The sequence below is a fragment of the Sinocyclocheilus grahami genome, unplaced genomic scaffold, assembly GCF_001515645.1.
Source record: "Sinocyclocheilus grahami isolate Dianchi unplaced genomic scaffold, SAMN03320097.WGS_v1.1 scaffold377.1, whole genome shotgun sequence".
In the NCBI taxonomy this organism is placed as follows: Eukaryota; Metazoa; Chordata; class Actinopteri; order Cypriniformes; family Cyprinidae; genus Sinocyclocheilus; species Sinocyclocheilus grahami.
The window spans coordinates 1,182,441-1,207,877 of NW_015505556.1; the positions used below are offsets into that span (position 1 = coordinate 1,182,441).

Below are 25,437 nucleotides of genomic sequence, written 5' to 3' on the forward strand. Positions count from 1 at the left end.
TTTTCATTTCAATTTTAGTTTGAGTTTTAGTACAGTTTTTGTTCTTATTTATTTCCAGTTATTCATTTTACTGCTTCAGTTTAAATTCATTCCAATGCAACATATCTCATTTTCATTTTTTATGTAACATTTTTGTATTTTATTTCAGCTCTATTTCAATTAACAAAAATGTTTTTTTGGAAGAAAAAAAAACGGAAAAGGAGCTGTTCTTTTTTTCTTTTTTCCATTTTTCTACTTTAAATATTAAATAAAAAAACTAATGAACGAATGATACATGGATTGTACAGGACACTAGTTCATTTATGTAAATGAGGACAGCAAAATTAAGTAAACAGACATATTATACCAAAACGTTCTTCATACAGTGGACTACCAGTACAATTTGGGACCAAAAATTATTCAGATACTTTGACCTGACCATGTTTTGCTTAAGTGTTTTTCTTTAATTGCCAATGCGACCTTTTTACACCACCGACTGAACAAAATTAAGCATTGCTTAGTAATGGGTTGACCTATTATCTAATTGTGTCTAATTGAACAGCTGAATAATGTTTGGTTGATTGTAATCCATTACACACCTTTCTATCAAAGTTATCTGACATTATCAAGATGAATTTGTTCTGACAGTTTTGAGTTCTTCTCATATTTTATTACCGTTTTCTAAATTATAGCAAATAAACTGTGATAACGTGAGAAATGTTGAAGGAGTCTGAATACATTTTGGTATGCTGTACTTCCTCCACTGCACAGACAGCTGTGTTTGGCAGCGAGCGCTCACCTTCACAGGTGACGCCGTCCACGTCGCTCAGCTGATACCCGCGGCGGCAGTAGCACTGGTAGGAGCCGTAGACATTCGCACACTCCTGACTGCACGGGCTGCTCTCGCACTCATTGAGGTCTGGTTAAAGCACAGGTTAGTGCATGAATGAGAGTAAAGAGTTGATTAGTAGTTGCTCATATTGGTTTTCCTGTACCGTCGCAGTTCCTGCCGTCGGCGGCCAGCTTGAAGCCCGTGGTGCAGCTGCACTTGTAGGAGCCCAGGATGTTTTCACACTTGTGCGCACACAGACGGCCGGGATAATTCCGGCATTCATTGATGTCTGATGTTCAAGAGAAAGAAATACGGCATTCAGATCAACAGGTACATTTAAATAACATTTAATCATTTAAATAAAATATGATTTTTTTTGTTTTTTTTTTATTTTAATAGTATCAGTGCTATTTTAATATTATTACTTATAATTATATTATTTGATTATATATATACATACACATACATACATACAGGGTTGGGAGGGTTACTTTTAAAATGTATTCCGTTACAGTTACAAATGACTTCATTAAAAAAGTATTCAGTAACATAATCCATGTACCACAATATAGAAGTAATGTAATCTGATTACTTTTGGATTACCTCAAGTGACATATGTAAATAAGTCAAAAAAGCAATATCTAAGTACTTTTATTTAATAAATATTAGTACTTATGAAGATGCTCATAGTATATGAAGAGTTTAGATGCAAAAGCATTCAGGCATTACGCATTAAACGCAACGTCAAAATTTGATATATTCCTGCATTCATTGATGTCTGATGTTCAAGAGAAAGAAATACAGCATACAGATCAACAGGAGACGAACACTGAACAAATATTTTCTGGCTAATAAATGCAAATGCATCAACCCTGGTGTGGGTTTGAACGTGCAACCTTTTAGTCGGCAGCTCCGCAGCACTAACCCACAGCACTCACCCTCACAGGATCTGCTAATGCTGTTGAAGATGAAGCCGACCCTGCATTCGCAGCGGTACGAGCCCACCAGATTAATACAGCCGTGACCGTCACAGGAGTTATCAGGCCCCGCACATTCGTCGATATCTGACACACACACACACACAGATCAGAGATCAGAGACTGCTCATGATTAACACTGACAAGTGGAACACTCTGAAACTAATATGGCCTTGAATGAGCTTTAATTCAACATAAAAATGTCATTTGCAACCCATTTTATTTCTATAATGTGATGCATTTCTGAGTGCTACATTATGTACTATAAGTATACATAAAATATAAAACATTTAAATATACTTTTTTATTAATAATATGAATTATATAGATTATTTTCTTTTAATTTTGGGGCGAATTAAGTTTTTTTTTGTTTGTGTGTTTGTTTTTGAGATTTGTGAGACTTTGAGGTTTTCAAGCATTTGTATTGTTTTATCATTGCATTTTCTTTCCAAAGTCCACGTAAATGAATATTTATATACAATTAATAATAATTATATTAAAATGATATTTTCCATAATATGATGCATTTTTGAGTGAAACATTACTATGCAATATATTTATATATATTATAAATTGAAAAATATTTATTTGATTTATTATGTCAATTATTGTTTTTCTTTTTGAAGTCTTGATTTTCAAGCATTTGTATTATTTGATATTTAATTTTATTTCTGAAGTCCACTAATAGTGTTAGTCATTTTAAGACTTCTATATGTAAAATTTTAAAAAGTAAAATTATAGATATTATCTATAAATTATTAAATTAAAAATATTATTTTAGCAGGAAGAATTTAAATGTATTTTTAGATAATTGTTATAAATATATATATATATATATATATATATGTATTTTTTCTTTTACAGGAGTAATTACATTTTTCACTTTGCACTAAATTTATTATTTGCCTTACTTATCTAAATTCAACATTACCACTATATGAAAAAATTTAAAATTATATTTTAGCATTAAAATATGTATTTTAAATTAAATTATATAATTATAAATTCTATAACAAATGAAATGTATGAATTAATTCTTGTGGTTTGGTTTAATAGTTTTTTATAATTATATTTTTATAATGATATAATGCATAGATAGATTACATAAATATATACATATAATTCTATAGCAAATTATATAAATGTGTCTTTGTGTGTGTGTGTGTGTGTGTGTGTGTGTGTGTGTGTGTGTGTGTGAAACTTATTAATTATTTTGGTTTGGTTTGATTGTTTTTTTATAGGTTTTCAAGCTTATTTATTATTTGCTATTATATTTTCTCTCTGGCGACCACTTCTAATGTTAGTTATATAGTGCTCTTGCATCAAAACAAAGTGTATTTCTGAGTGAAAGCTTGTGTATGGTGTGGAGCACTGGTCATTTCTGACTGCATGCTGAACATGTTTCATGTGACTGTGATAGTTTCCGTACCCACGCAGCGAGAGCCGTCGGTGTTCAGGTGATATCCCCGTCCACAGCTCACCGAGTGTCTCTGGCAGGTGTAGGAGCCGACCGTGTTGAAGCACATGTGACCCGACGGACACGGTCCCGTCACACTCAAACACTCGTTTATATCTGGCACACACAAGGGGAACGTTATGGGCTCTGATCAGAGGCATCATGCCCATTCAAACCAGATTTTTGAGCCAGGTGGATTTTGAATGCAGCTTACAAAATACAAAATATAGCCGAAGAATATTTTAAAAATGTCATACAATCACACCTGTGTGATTAGATCGTTCAGTGCGTCTAAATTGAAATCTGTGTTTTTTTACAGCGCTTTCACAGCATTATAACCAATCACACACGATTCTGTTGAGCTTATCAATGCATTGACCAATCAGACGTGTTCAGATGAGTCATCGCTGAAACCCCAATGTTTTGTTCACTCGCTCGCTGAAGGAATTCTACTCTCTGACGAATTCTCTCATCAGAAACAAAAAAGTGCAGATGTGCGTATGATTAATTAGTAAATTACAATGTTTTTATTAAATTCACATTAACTACAACATCAGTCGTATTAAAAATATTTGGCAGCAGCTATTTGCGCTAAGTGTAAATAGCGATAGAGGCATTAATAACATATTGAGTGTAAATTATAATTTGAATTCAAATTATTAAATGGATGCAAGACAATAAAGGGACAATAAAGCCCTCCCCACACCTACCCTAACCGATACGTTTTCAACTTATTTGATTATTTCCTTAATTTTTCTTGAAAATAAATGCCTTTCTGATATGTTATGAGATTTGAAAAGGGGCAAAAAAAACAAAGTTCGGCAAACAGTGGGTTCCAACTCGGGTCAATCGCGTCAAAAAGCATGCACTTTATCATCTACGCCACTGGAACTGTTGCTAGATGATCGTCTTTTGTAGCGTTGACAATCCCAATCACACGCTGGTGGGCGGAGTTAGTGTAAATAGACACTCCGAAAATATTTTATGGCATGACACCCATATCTGGTACTCAAGTAAAAAGACAGTTTTTTATGCATAGTTAATCGATTACACTATTAGGCTACTTTGCCCATCGCCTGTTATAGATCAACTAACATAATCTATAAAGGTGCAAAATGCATCTACGTACACATATTTAAGAATTAAGATATTTCATGATATAGTTAACACGTTAGGGAATATTTCGACTAAAAAGGAAAAAATAAATAAAACATAAGCCTATATCAGTTATACTTATAAATGTGACCTTGGAGCACAAAGCAGTCATAAGTAGCACGAGTATATTTGTAGCAAAAGCCAACAATACATTGCATGGGTCAAATTTATCGATTTTTCTTTTATGCCAAAAATCATTAGGATATTAAGTAAAGATCATGTTCCATGAAGATATTTTGTAAATGTCCAACTGTAAATATATCAAAACTTCATTTTTGTTTAGTAATATGCATTGCTAAGTCCTTACTTTGGACAGCTTTAAAGGTGATTTTCTCAATGTTTTAGTTGTATCTTGGCCAAATACCATACATCAATGGAAAGCTTATTCATTCAGCTTTCAGCTGATGTATAAATCTCAATTTCCAAAAATTGACCCTTATGACTGGTTTTGTGGTCCAGGGTCACATAGAGTCACAGGGCATGACGAGCAACCCCCCCGTCTTCACTCGTGCCCCCTCAAAACAACGAGTGCATGACGCCCCTGGCTCTGATGTTTCTGAAGTTTGGCAGCTGGTGTGAGTGTGTCTCACCGATGCAGCTCCCGAGAGCATCCTGAAGGAATCCCATGCCGCACTGCACTCTGGGACGGCAGCGGAACGAGCCGGCTGTGTTCTGACACTCCAGCTCAGCTGCGCAGTTATGAGTGCCGGTTTCACACTCATCAATGTCTGAAACCACACACAGGACACTGCAGTTATCATACTGTACATGCACATTACAGCTGTGGCATTTATTATTATTATTAAGGAGAATTCCCGCACATGGCTGGTATATGCCTGCATGATTCATCAAAATAAAACCAAAATCACGATATGGCTTAGTGTGATTACTGAATCACAAAGGCTGTGATTTAAGTAAATAATTCGCTGTTGCAGTGAATTATTCATTTAAATTTCACATTTTACTGTGAAATATTACAATAGTGGTAGTTATTTTGTTTAATAACATAATTTAGTAATAATAATAAATTATTATTATACTAATAATTATTACAGTATTAGCATTTAATAAAATATTCATATATAATCACACCTTTTTTTTGGCCAAATTGTGCAGCTCTACAAAAACATTAAACCTGTAGTTTCTTTAAGCAATTACAATTTTTATAAATAAAAAAAAATAGATATTAGATATTAGAATAGTAATAGTTTTTTTGTTTAATAATTTTATTTAGTAATAATAATAATAATAATACATTTGTATGTATTATTTAAAATTAGTATTATTATTTTATATAAACAATTATAATATTATATCATTATTTCATTGATACATAGTTTGACATATAATATATGTGTGTGTACTGTGTATATTTATTATGTATATATAAATACACACACATGCAATTAAATATATAAATAAAATATGGTATGTTTATATATTAAATATATTTATATATAATATAAAATATAAGAATATGAATATATAAATGTATAAACGTAAATATTTTCAATCTATCTATCTATCTATCTATCTATCTATCTATCTATCTATCTATCTATCTATCTATCTATCTATCTATCTATCTATCTATTATTTTTTGCAAGTAGATATTATTTTTGTAGTTAGATATTACTATAGTGATAGTTATTTTGTTATTACTGTTAATATTATTTGTTGTTGTCATTATTATTATTATTTTATAGTAATAATTGTACTATTATTATTATTATATTATTAATAAAATATTGATATATAATTACAACATTTTTTACAGCCCTACAAACGCACATTAAACCTGGATTATTTTCTTTAAATCACATTTCCCCCCCCCAGAAAAATCTCAATTAGATTTATTATCCTAAAAAAGGCAATAGAAAAGGTTTCAGTTTCTTTATCCAACATTTAATTCCATATTTTAATGAAAATTAAATTATTATTATTGCGTTATTGTAAATTATTTTCATGATATATAATTATAAAGATTAAATAATAATTATTACTGTATAGTATTATATATAATCACACTTTTTTTTTAACCAAATTGTGCAGTCCTACAAACAAACACATTAAACCTGGAGAATTTTTACCGCATTTTAAATCACAATCACAATTTTTACCAGAAAAATCACAATTAGGTTTCTTCCCAAAGCGTGCAGTCCTAGTAGTTTGTGAAAGTGTGTGTGTGTGTGTGTCTGACCTTCACACTTGTTGTTGTCGGTGAGTTCGTAGCCTGTCCCGCAGCTGATGACCCTCTGACAGCGGTACGATCCCAGCGTGTTGATGCAGCGCTCGCCACCGCGGCACTGATGAGAGCCCAGCAAACACTCGTTCATGTCTGCAGACACACACAAACTGTCTGTTTACATGGTGCTCTATGATCATTTAAAACCAAGGATTGAAATCTTGTGTTTGCTTGATTGCAAATCCGTTAAAGGATTTTTAGGCTGCATTAATTAGGACAACCGGGAACACTTCCCATAACACCCGATGTACTTGCTACATCGTTAGAAGAATGGCATCTACGCTAATATTAGTCTGTTTCTCTCTTATTCCGAGGTCACTGTAGCCACCAGATCCAGTCTGTATTCAGATCAGATGGTCACTGCGGTCACCCGGATCTAGTACGTATTCAGACCAGATGGTGGATCAGCACCTAGAGAGGACCTCTACAGCCCTGAAAGACAGCGGAGACCAGGACAACTAGATGAGCCCCAGAGACAGATCCCCAGTGAGGACCTCGTCTCCTAGACGGCCACCGGGACAAGACCACAGGAAGCAGATGAGTCCTCTGCACAATCTGACTTTGCTGCAGCCAGGAATTGAACTGCTGGTTTCGTCTGGTCAGAGGAGAACTGGCCCCCCCGACTGAGCCTGGTTTCTCCCAAGGTTTTTTCTCCATTCTGTCACAGATGGAGTTTTGGTTCCTTGCCGCTGTCGCCTCTGGCTTGCTTAGTTGGGGACATTTAATTTCCAGCGATATCGTCGACTTGATTGCACAGATACTATTTAAACTGAACTGAGCTGAATGTTGACATCACTGAATTCAATGATGAACTGCCTTTAACTGAAAATTGAGTGTTTACTATTGTAATTTTGCATTATTGACACACTATTTTCCTATTTAATACTGTACAGTTGCTTTGACACAATCTGTATTGTTAAAAGCGCTATTTAAATAAAGGTGACTTGACTTGACTTGATTGTATCTACTTGTGCTTGTTCTTAAAGTGGTGTTTGTATTTGTGTTTAAAGGTTTTTCACCTGACTAATTGACTGACAAATTGACTCATTGCATCGAACTTTCAAAATAAAGAAGGGAAAAGGAGAGCAAAAGTGTGGTCAGTGAGTGAAATCCAGTTGAAATCTTCATGTAGTGGGCTGTCTTTTTCAAGTGGGAGAGCTCTGCACATCGAGAACCTCAAAACAGTGAGGATTCACTTGACCATCCTCAGACTCCGGAAGAGACCTTCTTACATACTGGAACGTATTAAAACCGGTTTATTAGTTTACTGACCTTCGCAGGTTTTCCCGTTCGCCTTCAGCTTGTATCCCTCCAAACAGGCACAAGAGCCGTTAAAACAGCTCTGAGAGCAGCCGGCAGCTTCGATGCAAACACACACACAACATTAACAATCTGCACATGATATATTAGTAAGATGCATTTGATTGTTTTTATAGGATTATATAGTACATTAGAAACAGATTCTAGTTACCTTTGCACTGATCCTCTGTGTTTTGTGCATCACGCTGTGATGGTGGTAATTCTGTCATTTTGAAACATAAATGAGTTCATGTCAGAGATGCAAACAAGTAAGAGGGAAAAAGGTGAGAACATTTTCTTTTAAAGATATTCGCTTTACATGCTCATTTGTAGTTAGTTTAAGGTATTTCTTTAAATATTTTTGTATTACCTTATATGTCCAAAACTGTCATTTTTCACACAAAAAAAACACAATTTAACATCTTGTTGCAACAATCTACAAAAATCAAGATTGAATATATTTGGTCAAAATCCCATGTTCTAAAAGATGAAGTGCTATGCAGGCTATTAAAGACAATATTGGCTGATTAGACCGCAATGCTGACCTAAAATGCTAAACGTTTGCCCTCTCTCTCTTCACCGTTCCCACATCTCAGACCTCAAATACATAACATATTACCCTTTTTAGACATAGCTTTTGAAGTAAAGAGTAAAAAAAATACTATACAAAACTTACTGAAACAACCAGAGTTCTTTATAAGACCCCCCCCCCCTCCCCCATAAAAACACTTTCACATTGGATCTAAGCAAATCTCATAGGTGACCTATTTTGATCTCAAAAAGTGAGTTGTCACTGAAAGGTGAGGAGTTTGCATCTATGAATGTGTTATAAATGAGCGCTTGTGTGTGATGTCCTCTGTGGAGATGTCAGTTCATGAGCACTAGAGGGCAGAAGAGCTCATCTTCTCTCAACTGCTTCACTCCAGAGACTAAAACGACCTGATAAGACTCTATTAAAGGGTTAGTTCACCCAAAAATGAAAATTAGCCTGTGTGTATGACTAGGTGTGTATGACTTTCTTCTTTCAGATGAATCCAATCGGAGTTATATAAAAAATTGTCCTGGGTCTTGGAGAAGGTGTGTGTTTCTGTTCAACAGTCCAAAACTAGTCAAGGCCTCCGGAAGCGAATCCATGTGTTTTTTAAGACAAATATCCATATTTAAAACGATATAAACACCTTTTTCTCACTTCTGCTAACTGTCGTAGGCGGAAGTCGTTCCAGGCAGATGACGTAGGATGTAGGCCGGTGATTAGTGACGAACGCAGAAGCGCGACGGAGAGAGAACAAAACAAAATGCCGGTCACGACTTAGAAGCACAAAATGAGGATTTGTAAAGAAAAATGTCAGAGGATTTCGATATAAGCCAAGAGGAGACTGGTTTTCCTTTGCTAAAGTAAGGAAACTTTGCTTCCTTTGCTCCTGTAAACAAACATTGGTTTTCGCGAGACTTCGAGGAGGTCTTTATTAACCCCCCGGAGACGTGTGATGCATGTTTTAATATGGGTGGATGCGCTTTATTTTACTACTTTTGGACTGTTGAACAAAAACACCCACCCATGCCATTTCAAAGCTTGGACGAGCCAGGACAATTTTTTATATAACTCCAATTGGATCCGTCTCAAAGAAGAGAGTCATACACACCTAGGATGCCTTGAGGGTGAGTAAAACATGGACTAATTTTCATTTTTGGGTGAACTAACCCTTTAATATTGAGACAATAACTAAGGGTAAATCCCAAGAAAACTGTCAAGAAACAAAATAAAATAATATTTTTTACATATTAGAATTATACATATAAAAAGCATAAGTCTGTTTAGGACCATTTTGAGATTTTACATTATGATTGTTTGAAATACATAAATAAATAAATAAATCAATCAATCAATAAATCAATCAATCCCAATGGTCCCATTTAAAAATAAATTCTTATTTTTTTATGATTTCATATATTTTTATCTTAGATTAATTATATATATATATGTGTGTGTGTGTGTGTAGCCTTAAAACTTAACGTAATTAAGTAAAATTTTATATTTTATATTTATATATACATATATATATATAAATGTATAATACTTATTATTATTTTTAGAATCAACATTTTTTATTTAAACCGTCAATGAACCAATTATTTTTTAATAATTAATAATAATACTTTAAATATTATTTCATACTAATTTCATTAAATTCATATATATGTGTGTGTGTGTGTGTGTGTGTGTATACATATATATATATATATATCATTTTTGTAGCCTAAAAACTTTTCAAAATATAATTTAATTCAAAATATAATTATTCCATATATATATATATATATATATATAATTCTTATATACATTTCTGTTTTAGTTCTTTTATCAAATTTGAACACAATTTCTATCAAATCTTTTTTCTGTCTCCTTCTGTCTTCAAGCTTTTGTATTATTTTAAGTTGGTTGTTTTTGCTGTTTTAAGAGCAGTTACAAGCATTTTATTTTAGGTAGTATTGTATTTCTCTCTGAATTTACTTGTAATGTAAACTTTACTTTTTTTTTTGCACCATAAAGTTATAATTTAGTTTTTCATGTCCATTTTCTCCCTCTCTGATCCTTAAGAATTAAACAGACTGTTTTTCTACTGTACCTTCAAGATTACATGCAAATGACCTGTTCTGCTGTAATTGTCAACATCTGTGAATATCGAGTCATGCATTCATCAAACGTTCTTATTTCAAAACAGCAAGAAATCGGTTTTCCATGTTTGTTTGTTCTGACCCGGTGCAGGCTTTCCGTCGCTGTTGGGCGATCGGTCCACACAGCAGGCGCGGGACACCAGACCGCACTGGTACCACACAGCGAGGGTGAGGTCACATGACAGCCCTCGCTCCTGGGCCGCCCGGCCGAGCAAACAGCACTCACAGCACGTCTGCAGAGGGAGAGAGACTCAAGATCAGAGACCCGAGGAAAACAGATCGTACGCTCACAGTATGTACCCAAAACACCTGCACACATACACTGATGCACATCATGAACCTGTTTCAACAGGCTTAAACTATACTACATTTTCAAGAGAGAGTAAGAGACATTAATTATGTAGGTGATTTCAAATGCTCCATTCAAAACCTAGTGAGTTTCCTATATGCAGCGTATTAAGGCAACATTTTAATATATATATATATAATTTTTTTAATTAATATTATTATTATTACTATTATTTTTTATGTCGAATATGTTTTTATTTAAACTGACAATTAACCTATTTTTAATTATTAATATTAATATTTTAATTAATAATAATTATTATAATTATTTTTAGATGTAACATATTTTTTAAATATAAAACCGATGATTAACTAATTATTTTTAATAATTAATATTCATATTATAAATATTATTTTATACTATTTTATTATTTTATACTAATTATATATATATATATATATATAATTTTTGCATATTTTTGTGTGTATGTAACAAAAAATAAAAAACATTTATATAAATGTTTTTTATTTTTTGTTACATACACACAAAAATATGCAAAAATTATATATATATATATATATATATATAATTTTTGCATATTTTTGTGTGTATGTAACAAAAAATAAAAAACATTTATATAAATGTATACAAATATAAATATTTGAAGTACAGATATATAAAGATATATAAAAAAGAAAACATATACATTGGGATATATAAATATTTATTTTAACTAAAATGTGTGCGTTATTCATTTTTAGGCTTATTAAAGATTCATGTTGCTAGCTTAGTGACATTTTAAATCTTTCTCACTCCACTTGATGTTGCTGCCTATGTAGAGTGTTTTATATCAGTTACTTATAAGGTATAGAAGGCAGCTGCCTATGTAGGGAGCAGACAGTGAGGTAGTTTACGGAGTTTCAGGACAGAGCAGTGTAAAGTTTACTGCGGTATACAGACACAGAGAAGTGCTGTGTCTTTTGATGATTTGTTGGAGTCTGTCCACCAAACAGAGTTCACACCTATGTGAAAAATAACTATGAAACCTTTCCTACCACACAGACTGAAGCAGGAGAGAAAGAGAGAGAAAACAGAAAATATATTCCTCTAGAGGACGGATCCTGACCGTAAGCAGCGTGGCCTGTTTCCCAGACACAGATCAAGTCTGATGCTGGACTCAGACGCACACTGTCAGTGATTACTCACTTCTGCAGATCTTTTAGAGATTAAGATGTAGAGCTGGAGCTAAATGTGGAAAAATAGATCTGTTTATATTATAAACACAAGCTAATTAAAGGAACAGGTCATCATCAGTGTAAACATAATATAATATGATATATATATATATATACACACAGTGGGGCAAAAAAGTATTTAGTCAGCCACCAATTGTGCAAGTTCTCCCACTTAAAAAGATGAGAGAGGCCTGTAATTTCCATCATAGGTATACCTCAACTATGAGAGACAAAATGAGAAAACAAATCCAGAAAATCACATTGTAGGATTTTTAAAGAATTAATTGGTAAATTCCTCGGTAAAATAAGTATTTGGTCACCTACAAACAAGCAAGATTTCTGGCTCTCACAGACCTGTAACTTCTTCTTTAAGAGGCTCCTCTGTCCTCCACTGGTTACCTGTATTAATGGCATCTGTTTGAACTCGTTATCAGTATAAAAGACACCTGTCCACAACCTCAAACAGTCACACTCCAAACTCCACCATGGGCGTGAACATTTGGGCGGCATTATGCAAATATTTCCACATAGTGAGGTAGATATGTGGGGCGTGTTAGGACGAGCCGTTTTAGGGGGGCGTGGCAGAGTCTTAACTTTGATAAAGAATATCTCTTTGGTTTTGAGACTTTAGTCTTTGCAACTTCAGGGATCTTATCTATGCACAATCAGCTTGTAACACTCCAAAGAGAAAGGAAAACTTGAAATCGCATCATATGAGCCCTTTAATAAATGATGCTATTTTGCTTCTCAAGTAAAAGTATCTTGACTTAAGAATGTTTACAAATTTGTACAAGAAAAAAACATGAAAGTACTAAGAAAATATTTTCCCTTTTTATTTATTTGTTTGTTTGTTTTCAGTGCAAAAATTATGTCAAGCTCCAAAATGGATCAAAAGAAGCATAAATGTAGTAAAAAAAAAAAGTAATCAAATAATAATCTATAATAATATATTATATAATATAACAAAAAAATGTAAAACATGTATATTAAAATATTTAAAAATGTACACTATTAATATAGTAAATATTATATATTTTTTTAATTAAATAGTCGATATTGAATATATTATATACTATGTGTATTATTACATTTAAATAATATTTACATATATAAATAATATTTGATCTAATAATAATAATATATAAAAAATGCAATGTGATTCATTACATTATAATAAATTACAATATAATAATAAATATAATAACAAAAAAAATGTTAAAGAATAAAGTCAATTCATAAAACATGCAAATATCATATGCAGCATTAATATGCATGTTCGGAGAAAATCCAGCACCTTAGCCGTCTTCGTTTCACATGTGCTGCTGGACAAGAGTGCATCACAACTGCCCTGGTCCTTCGCCATATTGATGCCGCTGGTGCATATGTTGTCTTCAAGAACCGCAGTACAGCACTGTTCCTGAGCGATCCTACGAGACAAGCACACACAGTCAGATCAGGACAAACTGTATCGGGTCGGTCTGCGAGTGGTGAACAACAGATTATAGAGGTCGAGCACAACGTGTCCATCGTGTCCTTGAGCAAGACCCGTAACCTCTGGGTTTTCTAGTGGACTAGATGTGAATATCAGCTAAATAATAAATACACAGTGCTGGCTATTAAGTGATTATATCTAATCTGGATTACATAAGCAGATCACAACATTAAGTAATTAGTACTTAAAGTACTTGTAATAAGATTTTATAATCATACACTGTAAAAATAATGATTTCTTGAATTTTCAAATAGGATTTTTGGAGTACGTTTTACAAGAAAATAGCTATTTCAGTTTTTCATAGTATTTTCTTGTGAAATTTACAAGCAATTTCTGAGTGAAAACTGTTTCTACCCCAATTTGTTTTCCAGCGTATATATAATTATTTTACAATTTTAAAATACTCAATTAGACCAGTTTTTTATTTATTAAATGATTATATTATTATTCACACAATGGCAGTAAATAATTCATAATTTATTGATTTATTGATGTTGTTTATTGTGCTTTATTTTGATTGTTTGTTTATTTAAAAAATATGTATTCATTTTTAAATTTGTATGATATATTAATTATTAGCTTTTCGTCAACTCATGAAACCTGGTTTGTTTGATAAAAATCAAGTATATATTCTTTATCATTTATACAATATTTTTTAACATATAAATAATAATAATTATTAGATTATATATACATATATATTATTATAATATATAATTATTTATAATAATATAAATAAATATAATCATATTTTCTATTTTTATATAGTCTTATATATTATTTCTAATTATTATATAGAATATTTGTATTTCTGTTATAATTTTGGTACAAAATAAACCTATTCAGATCTATGTGATGAACGAGTTGTGTACTCTAACCTAAAGTAATCAGAATAAACTGTGTAATCTAATAGATTACATTACTAACTACATTTTCATCATGTAATTTGTAACCAGTAGTGGACTACAATTACAGTAAGTAATCTGTACAGCACTGCAAACAGACTAAAGGACCAAGGAAAGAGGGTTCAGATTGTGCAAGATCTCAAAGTTCCATCTATTTCACTTTTGTTAAATGAATTCTGCTTCCTGGCCATCGTAAACCACAGGACAGATGTTGGAGAGCAGAAGTCGAGTGCTCTGTTGACTGCAGAGCGTCACTGTTTGGTTCTGCTCCAGGTTGGACCGCAGCGCTGACGCACGAAGCCCAGTTTTTACGGTAAAACGATCGCTGTTTGTCTCTTTCGCTCTTGCTTCACCCTCTTTCACAATCATCTTCGCAGGAAAGCCCAAGACACCCGTCTGTGGAGCACCTCTGAACAGCCTTTTAAGGGAGAAGTCTTCTTTCTCCTTTCACTTGTTTTTCCCCTTTTCGGTGTCTGAAATAATCTGCAGATTTCCTGTTATGCGGGTCGCTCTCTCTTCTCCGTCTGACTAGAGTTTCACCTCAGTGTAATTTCCTGGATTTGGAAATATTCCCGTTCGCCTAAGCGCCCCGTTTCTGCGAGCCCCCCTACCAAAGAGATCCAAACCATCACCACCTTTTTCTCGCACTCTCTCATTTATACAAACACCGGATCACTTGGAAGGCCAAGGCAAACGCCTCTGATGCCAGAGTAACACGATCGTGGCCACTTCTACCGATGATGCATTGCTTCTGCACAGACCATCTGATGCATATTTTAAGCAAAAATCGCTTTTGGGAACCCAGAATTGCGTCAATCTGATTGGATGCATGCACAGGTTTTTATCCATCCGGCGGGAACTAAGTTGTGTTGAATTATGCCTATACCTCTAAAATACTGAGTATTTACTTTTATAGGAATGTTTCACCCAAAAACGAAAATTTGCTGAGAATGTACTCACCCTCAGGCCACACGAGATGTAGATGAGTTTGTTTCTTCATCAGAATTGGAGAAATGTAGCATTGCATCACATTGCAGTGAATGGGTGCCATCAGAATGAGAACTGATAAAAACATCACAGCACTCCAGTCCATCAGTTAACATCTTGTGAAGCCAACAGCTGCATGTTTGTAAGAAACAAATTCATCGAGACATTTTTAACTACAAACCGTTGCTTCTGGTCCATAATCCATAATAAATAACACTTCCTCCAGTGAAAAAGTCCATCTCCTGTTGTCGCTCACATCAAAATCCACCCAGATTTTTGTTTAAAGCTGTTTTGGACTGTGTTCACTTGTAAACAGTGCTTGATCTGTGCAGATTTCTCTCCTGATTCAGATGAGATGGCTTTTTCACTGGAGGAAGTGTTATTATGGATTATGGACTCATATTTTGGCCAGAAGCAACGATTTGAAGTTAAAAAAATTTTAATGCTCAATTTTATTTCTTACAAACACGCAGCTTTTCACCTCACAAGACATTAATTGCTGGACTGGAGTGGTATGGATTACTTGTGGATTATTGTAATGTTTTTATCATCTGTTTGGACTCTCATTCTGACGGCACCCATTCACATCCATTGGTGAGCAAGTGATGAAATGTTACATTTCTCCAAATCTGATGAAAAATCAAAATCTTGGATGACCTGAGGGTGAGTAAATGTTCAGGAAATTTCCATTTTGGGGTGAACTATTCCTTTAAGGAGAGACACTGTAGGCAAAACCATTGCTTTTTCAATTCAAATCAATTCAGTTTTGAAATTTTGCTCCCATAACTTGTTGACTAATGGAAAGAAAACATCTACAATAGTGTTTATTTTATTACACTGTATTTATTTGCATCTGTATATTTCAATTACAGTGCATATTTTTAAAGCCGGACATCTCAAAATGAGTTTGTTTCTCCATTTAATTTTTTTTATTCCTAAAAACCTGGTGAAAATGTTTTTTTCTGTCTGTTGGCAGTGTTTTCTGATTTATGAAGTGATAAGAGAAATCCAAAATCCCAAAATCTGTAAAAAACCTAACGTCAACAAATCCAACGTTCAGATATGCTCTGGAAATGTATGCAAATAGGTGCATATGTAATTAGATAAAAAGCCTAATTTGCATATTTAAACATAACATTTAATAAAACTTGCAATATGACATATAATGTCTTAATGTACTGTGGTTAATCAACTAGGGAAAGTGTTATTTCAGTTTTTTTTACCCCATTCACCTGCAGCTGAACTAACAAAATAACAAACTGATTTGTTTCTCTTTTAAGTGTTTTCTGTGGAACTTTGGTAGATCTCAGATGGCCAGGAACAAACCTGAAGGTAGGGGTGTGCGATATTGACAAAAAATAGTGTCTCAATATTTTCTAGGATTATTCGATAACGATAATTAGACAATATTTTGCTGAGTGTATTATTGTGCTGATATCTTAAGGACTACCATGGACTGCCGGCTCTTAAAGTTTTTGATATTCTTCATATTCTGTGTGGTGGTCAGTTCACACTGATAGAAACAAATCTTTTCCAATAAGTTTTAACTGATTTGTACATTTTATGGGCATTTTTACCTTAATAAAGCCAGTTTTCTAAAAGTGTCCATTAACTTTTGAGTCAAATTCTTACATTTCATCAGTGAATTGGAATAATAAGACATTTAGGCTGTTACCAAGCAAATGAAATCAACACAGAAGCTGCATCTGAAGTGGCATTTAGATTTACACACTGTTTAATGCAGGATATGAATACATTTAACATGCATCTACAAATTCATAAATAATGTTTTGATATATTAAACATAAAAGGTTGAATACTGATATTTGAAATTATTTAAATAATAAAATATACTTTAAATGTGAAATTAAAACCGCCAGTAGGTGGCAGCAAGTCACTGTTAATAAGTGAGTCATTGCGATTGAACCGAATAATTTAAACGGTTGATTCATTCAGGAACGAAACACCGTCATGTTGGTCAAAACAGTGCTATGGCTGTGTTTGGAATTATTTTTGTTGTCGAAATAGCACAAAAAAAGGAAATATGGTGTTTAAAACGTAAGTCTGTTAATTAACTTCTTGTTTATTGAACTGTTGTAAAAAGTCAATATCACGTTTGTAATCAAAAACGGCACTCTAAGTGTGAAATTTATTAACTATATGAAATGGTATAAATATATACATTTTCTGCCCCACGTCTAGATTTTGTGTTCATTTTAAATGTGTTTTAATAGACTAAATCATGCAGTGAAAGAACACATTCTAAATGCGCACTAGACCAGACTTCATCATGTAATGTACTGTATGCGTGCAGATTTCTGCACTCTGTAGGGGTGTTTTGAAAGGTTTTTGTAAAATACTCGATAATGCCAAATTGCACATTGTTAAAACAACAATTACGATATTATTGCAGACGATATATATCGCACACCCCTACCTGCAGGTGGTGGAGTCGGAGATGAGTGGCAGACTCGTGCAGTCCTGAGACTCCTGGCCTCTTTCTTTGCCATCCTTACAGCAGTTGTCCAGCGAGATGGGATCTGTGGTCTCTGGAAAGGAAAAAAACAGTAAAGACATTACGCACAACAAATCCAAACCAGACGATTCCCACACACAGACATGCAGATTAGAGGTTTGCACGGGCATTAAGTTAAAGCTCAAACTCGGCCTGTAAAGGAGATCCAGAGCCGAGCCAACTAGTCTGGTACGGTCACATTTTACGACCAAATCTGAAGCATTTCAGGTTGCCGGTTTGCTGACTGATTTCTCTGTTAAAGCCCCACATGCAGCATTAGATTTGCTGGGGCTTGTCCTGTCTGATGAATTCCTGCATTATCACAAATCTGCATTTTTACCAGCCACTCTTCAGCATCTGTCGCTTACCAGCTGATTTCTGGCACAGTCTAAGGTTTGTGGTTAGGCAGTGAGCGCTTGATTCGTCACTATGGACAGCAAATGGCGTGCGAGGAGGAACAATAAGAGAACAGGGTCCAAAACTGAACTTATGTCATGTTTCTGTTGTATTTGGTTTGGTTTCTCTGTGTTGCAGTTTGCCTGTGTTCCCTTGTTTGTTTCCATGGTTTTTGATTAATTAGCTCCACACCTGTTTCAGTTCTCCCTAATTACATTTCAAGTACTTAAGTCCTGTGTTCTCCCCTGGTCCTTGGTCTGCTATTGTTTGTGTCTATGTGTTGTGCTACCCCTTGCTCCTGGATTCCTTCTGTTTCAGTTTTTTTTATTATTTCTGCTTCGTGCACTTTTACTAGCACAATACCGTTACAGAATAGCAGACCCTCAAAGTGAGTAATTTATAGCGCCATTTTTCTTTCTGTTTGGGTTTGTGTTTTTTTCTCCTCCTCCCAGAATGGATATCCCAGCTGTTCAACTCCTATGCCTGGAGCAACAGGAACGTTCGCTGGAGGACCATACCAGGGACTTTTTAGTTCTGGCATGCCTTACGCACTTCCCTGACCACTCGCTCTGCGTATTCTATTACACCAGCATGAGCGAGCAGTGTAAGGCATGCCTGCCAGTGAACGGTCCCGAGGAGGATTTCGCCGCTTTTGTGGAGTGGGTGCTAGAGAGAAATGGACTGTATTTCTCCATCTGCCCTGCCGAGAAGGACATCTCCAGCCCCGCTCACGAACCAGAGACCAGACAGCCATCATCCCGCTGCACAGCACTATTGCCAGAGCCCACTGCAGATGGAGAGCCTGAGCCTGCCGTGACACGTGAGCCAGCGAGCATACCCGCGACTGAGCCTATCATCACCCCGCAGCCTAAGCCTCAAGAATATTCTGACCAAGTGCGTGAGCTGGCAGCACCGTCCGTTCCTGAGGGAGTTTTGGTGGCGATCGAGGGCTTGGAGGGAAGCCCCACCCACACTACTGCCGCTGAGGGTGAGATGCAATTGACCACTGGACTATATATTGAGGAACTAATGGACATCTTTGATATTGATTTGATTGACTGGGTTGAGGAGGTGATTCCCAGTGGTTCTGTTTCTCATGAATCTCCGCTGGTTCCGTCCAGCCCTCCTGTGTTTCTTGAGCTCCCTGTGACTCTCGTGTTCCCTCCCAGCCTCCCTATATATATATATATATGTGTGTGTGTGTGTGTGTGTGTGTGTGTGTGTGTGTGTGTGTATACCAAGTCAGATAATTTGATCTTAGCTTATTTTTTCCAATAAAACATTGTAAAATATTGTAATAATTATGATATCCTCATGAGAACCAGAAATAAAAAACTTTGTGAATTTAGTATTTTTTTCATGTCACTACGTTGTTTAGAGCATAAGAAAAAAATGATAAAATAAGTGTGTGTGTGTGTGTGTGTGTGTGTGTATGTGTGTGTGTATACCAAGTCAGATTATTTGATCTTAGTTTAAGATAATTATAATCATAATAATATATTTTTTCCAATAAAACATTGTAAAATATTGTAATAATTATTACAGAGGCAAAAACTCCATAGCTGGGTCTCAGGAGGATATATCAAAAATTAATATAATGAATTAATTATATAAATTAATGTGAATACAAGCTCAAATTATTTGATCTTGGAAGAATTAAATGAGAAATGTTCATATTGAGATCTCTGACTTCTGATTGGAGAATTTGGTATCCTGGCAAATCTGAGCCATGTGAGATGTTCAAAGTTTAAGAGTTTCTTTGTAAGGAAATGGGCGTTAATTAGGTCTGAACTGTTTGGATCAGATGGTGGCATGACCTTTGTCTAATTAGGGATGGACGGCACATGGAAAACCCCCTTAAAAATGTTACTAGCCCAAACCCTGCTGCTAAAAATAAAGACTCTTCCTGGACGCTCGGTGGGAAAGCAAATCCTGCCTGTGGCCTTTTGGGGTTTTTTTCCCTTTCAAAGGATTTTGTACATAATTAAGGAGGATATACGATGATATACGTTATTTGCACACATTTCTGTTCAATTGCATTCTATTCTATTCTCCCACCTACCAAAGTCTGTCTTTCAGCCAATCAGGTAGAACTACTGGGCATCACATAATTAATATTCATGACCTGAGCAGATAAGCGTTATGATGTGCCCCGCCCACTTTTCTGATCTACGCCCTGATTGTCTCTTCCAGACCGGACTTAGAGCTTAGTCTGATGAGGGTCTGTGTGTTAATTTATTGAGTTATTTGTTTTTAATCATCGTTCTGAAGTAGCCATTGTTCTATTTAATTTCCTTGATATCGTTTGCAAAATCAATATCTGTCCTGTCTGGACTGTATCTGCCTTGTTTGTTTTCTCTCCACAAGCATTTTTCCACTCATGCTGAATAATGATTAGCGTCTGGCCGATGAAGTAATTTGTTGATGGGCAGCTAGTCAACTCCGTCAAACACGTCTGACTCTCTCCCAAAGATTAAAGGCCATAAAAACTACTCCAAAAACATTTCCAAACAACCATCAGCTGACGCAAGTGGACTCAGTTGGATCAAACAGATCATTAATTTCCCTGCGGTTTCCATCATCTGCCAAAACGCAAAATATTTTTGGCAGATGAGTCTTTTGGACTCTTCTCCTGCAGGTTTGCACAGTAATCGAAATGCCAAATGGCTTTTATAAGCAGCAATTTCTCCACATGAATACAAACATTTTTATTTATTCGAGGACAATGAACCAGAGTTAAATAAAATAAAGTTAAATACAAAATTAAATATATTTTATATATATATATAAAGTTAAATTAAAAATTAAATTAAATAAAATGTAAAAATAATAAAATTGACTAAATAAAAAATTAAATACATTTTTTTAAGAAAATAAAAAAATGAATTTAATTAAAAGTTACAAATAATTTTAGATTACAAAATGTATATCTATAAAGTTAAATTAAAAATAAAATTAAATAAAATGTAAAAATAATAAAATTGACTAAATAAAAAATTAAATAAATTTTTTAAAGAAAATAAATAATTTAATTAAAAGTTACAAATAATTTTAGATTACAAAATGTATATCAAATAAAATAAAACAGTTATCCAGAATAATTTGCAGGTGGTTTATTATAGCTGTGCTGTACAGTAGATAATGAAAATAGTTGTTTCTGTAATAGAAACTTTTTAAAGCCCAATAAAACTGAGATAAAATGCTCTTAAAAGTGAATTAAGAACAGCATTAATGCACGAGGCCAGCTCGACCTTCCCATCTATGAAAACACCACCCACATGATGCTGTTCAAGAAAACTGGTCCAGTTCTGTTGCCACTATTTAAACACAGTTTGTTGTTCTGAATTATGACCTCCGCCCACAAACCACATTTGTGCGGTGACGTTTGAATGCAAGAACGTGTGAGGAATGAATCTCTTGAGAACTGAGTAAATGTTCAGATACAGACACTATACTAGTCCTGGTATAGTTAGGATAACTAGTCAACCCCGGCTGGTGAATGCAACTTCACTATCTGGCAGCAAAGAGCATCTTGTGTGCTGTGCTGTGGACTGCATCCCGCATAGCAAACCCTCATTGGCTACTGCAAACCAGGCCACGCCTCCTTATCTAAATATTCACACCACCTCTTCTACCACACAGTATCTGTGACTCCGAGTAAAACTCCTCCGCAGGGGTAAATGATAGTTTTGTGAGAACAAGCCTTTCATTAAGAGATCAGCAAGAGACTCATTTAAAGTTTTAGTATACAAAGACGTGACGTAAAAAATACACACAATTATTTGTTTATTTAAATAAATATTTAAATATATAAATGTGTGTGTAAATATATAAATGCATTTAAATATATGTACATATTTGATATGTATTTATATTTAAATGTATATCATATGTATTTAAATTAGTTTTGACATCAATACATCTTTGTGTGTATATGTATATTATATATGTATTATTATTAAATTTTTAATACATTATAGTAAATAGTAATAGATTATATACTATATACAATATAGTATATAATAAATTATATTTTAATGTAATAATATAGCTTATAATATATACTAATCACTACACTACTAATACAACCAACTATATACAAGTATATACAACACATATACTATACTAACTAGCTATACTATACTATGTATATGCATATACTATACTATACTAACTAACTATATACTAACTATACTATACTATGCATATACAACTATACTATGTATATGCATATACTATACTATACTAACTATATACTAACTATACTATACTATGTATATACAACTATACTATGTATATGCATATACTATACTATACTAACTATATACTAACTATACTATGCATATACAACTATACTATGTATATGCATATACTATACTATACTAACTAACTAGTATATACAACTATACTATGTATATGCATATACTATACTATACTATACTAACTAATTATATACTAACTATACTATACTATGTATACTATGGTATACTATACTACATTTTACCATACCATACCCTCCATTGTAAGTTTAGCAAAATACTTTATTTGTAATAAATATATTATATTTCACTGAATCATACATTTATACCATGTAATACTTATTCAATGCCTGATATTTTTTGTAATGTACCAAGTGACTTTCTGTAATATTTTATATTACACTATAAATATATAAATGCATTTAAATATATGTACATATTTGATATGTATTTATATTTAAATGTATATCATATGTATTTAAATTAGTTTTGACATCAATACATCTTTGTGTGTATATGTATATTATATATGTATTATTATTAAATTTTTAATACATTATAGTAAATAGTAATAGATTATATACTATATACAATATAGTATATAATAAATTATATTTTAATGTAATAATATAGCTTATAATATATACTAATCACTACACTATTCTGTTTTTATCTTATTTTGCTTTCAAGACACCTTTAAACGCTTGTATACGACAACAGTCTGAGGAAATACATGAAAAGCACATGGAGACAGACGGACATGAGGCGAGGGTAATGTCAGATTTACATGTTATTATGTCATAAAAACTCCGTGTTTCATTCACAGTCCGCTTTTCTGCAAACTCTGCATGAGTGTATTGTAATAGCAGCAGTGATGTTTGAGGTAAACTCACCTTGGCCCCGCAGAAACCCGCACAAACACAACAGCACGAGCACAGAGAGATCCATTTATCCAAGCGCGACGAGAGAGACTTTTAAAGTCTTTGAGAGGAGACACAGAGAGAGAGAGAGTCGCGTTGAGGCTGATTGTGGGGCCGGTTGCACCAGCTGGACGTACACCCGCTTGTAAGACTAGGCTGGACGTAAATGGTGCTTTAAGTCGTGCGTAGAATTTATACTCGTTGCACCATCTCGGCGTAGTGCTGCGTCTGACTCTAAATCTTACGCCTAGTCAGAGGTAGGTGTAAAGTGAAAAGTCATGATTTGCTCGGACATTATTCGTTTTTAGGATTCATGTCTGTGACTTAAACCGCATAAACACATTTCATTACACCAAATACACCAAATAATGTTCTTTTTAGCAGCATCATATGACCCCTTTAAGCAAAAAATCCTTTTATTTACAGGATACATTGATATTGTGAAGCTTCCTGTTGTTTAAAAGAGACTCTTGGTTAATTTATTATGTATATTTAGTGCCGTGGATGGTATAAATATATTTAATATGGTATTTTTTTGTAATGTACCAATATTATGTAATATTTTACATTACACTATAACACATATCTACTTAAACCGCATAAACACATTTCATTACACCAAATACACCAAATAATGTTCTTTTTAGCAGCATCATATGACCCCTTTAAGCAAAAAATCCTTTTATTTACAGGATACATTGATATTGTGAAGCTTCCTGTTGTTTAAAAGAGACTCTTGGTTAATTTATTATGTATATTTAGTGCCGTGGATGGTATAAATATATTTATATATTTAATATGGTATTTTTTTGTAATGTACCAATATTATGTAATATTTTACATTACACTATAACACATATCTGCTGCATGTAAACATTGTACAAAGTTTAAAGACAAAAATAATTATATATATATGGCTTTTATATGCAATTCTGATATATAAAAGCTGTCCAAAACAAGTGCTCTTTTTAATAATTCATGATTTAATATCTGTTAATATGATTTGCATGTTACAGATAGTTGATTAGGTTTTCAGATATGTCACACTACACTTTTTTTTTTTGGATGAAGGTTGGTGTGATTAATGAGAGTGATTTAAGTTTAATTACATTTCTGTCATAACATCTTAAGAGGGTTTGAATTATGATTGTTGAGGGTTCGCTTTCCCTCACCGTACATCTGGAGAGGATCAATATCATACAATCTGCAGACATATGAAATATTTCTACAAACTCTTGGTTAGAAATCATACTCTCTGAAATCTCAAGAATGAAATTCATCCACGCTGCCAATGTTTTGGACCATTCATTCTCTCATAGAGGCCGTTGAGCAATAGATCAGGCTGAAAAAAACTCTGACTGATTGAGTTGATTTGCTCTTTCCAGACGCCTCCGCGGTAAACCTCTGGTTTCATCTCACCAAATGGCCCAACAAAGATTCACAGACGCGGGGAGAAGCATTTTAGACGTTGAGAAACCGTTTATGAGGCATGAAGACTATTTCAACTTGGGCTCCGGAAGTAAAAATCCCATTTATTTTTCCCAGAGAGTAATTAATTAAGTTGGCTTGAGAAAGCCAACTTACTGATCTACTATTTAAACGTATTATTATTCTTCTGAGCCAAAATTTAAACGCTATCTCCTCATAGAGCTTTCAAGCTACAACCACCAAACTCTGGTCAGACCTTCAGACTGGTCTGACACGGTGTGCTATATCTTTTCTAACTGATCCGACTTATGGTTTTCGTAAACCGGACTATCAAACCCACCTAAAATCTCATAGACTTTCATTGACTTTTATACAATGAGACTTATATTGTT

General features: G+C 33.8%; 1 protein-coding gene across 1 annotated transcript in view; it reads right to left on the bottom strand.

Moving 5' to 3' along the window:
* Nucleotides 1-23,841, bottom strand: part of fbln1 (fibulin 1) — a 66,453-nt gene extending 42,612 nt beyond the window's left edge. The window contains exons 1-12 of the mRNA XM_016230757.1: nt 23,591-23,841; nt 17,965-18,076; nt 13,438-13,570; nt 10,702-10,852; nt 8,116-8,166; nt 7,917-8,003; nt 6,600-6,737; nt 4,990-5,127; nt 3,218-3,361; nt 1,750-1,875; nt 975-1,100; nt 714-898 (exon numbers count right to left, since the gene is read on the bottom strand). Of these exons, the coding sequence (XP_016086243.1) occupies nt 714-898; nt 975-1,100; nt 1,750-1,875; nt 3,218-3,361; nt 4,990-5,127; nt 6,600-6,737; nt 7,917-8,003; nt 8,116-8,166; nt 10,702-10,852; nt 13,438-13,570; nt 17,965-18,076; nt 23,591-23,645 (1,446 nt within the window). The 5' untranslated portion in view covers nt 23,646-23,841. The remainder of the gene's footprint in view (nt 1-713; nt 899-974; nt 1,101-1,749; nt 1,876-3,217; nt 3,362-4,989; nt 5,128-6,599; nt 6,738-7,916; nt 8,004-8,115; nt 8,167-10,701; nt 10,853-13,437; nt 13,571-17,964; nt 18,077-23,590) is intronic.
* Between the last annotated feature and the right edge of the window lie 1,596 nt (nt 23,842-25,437).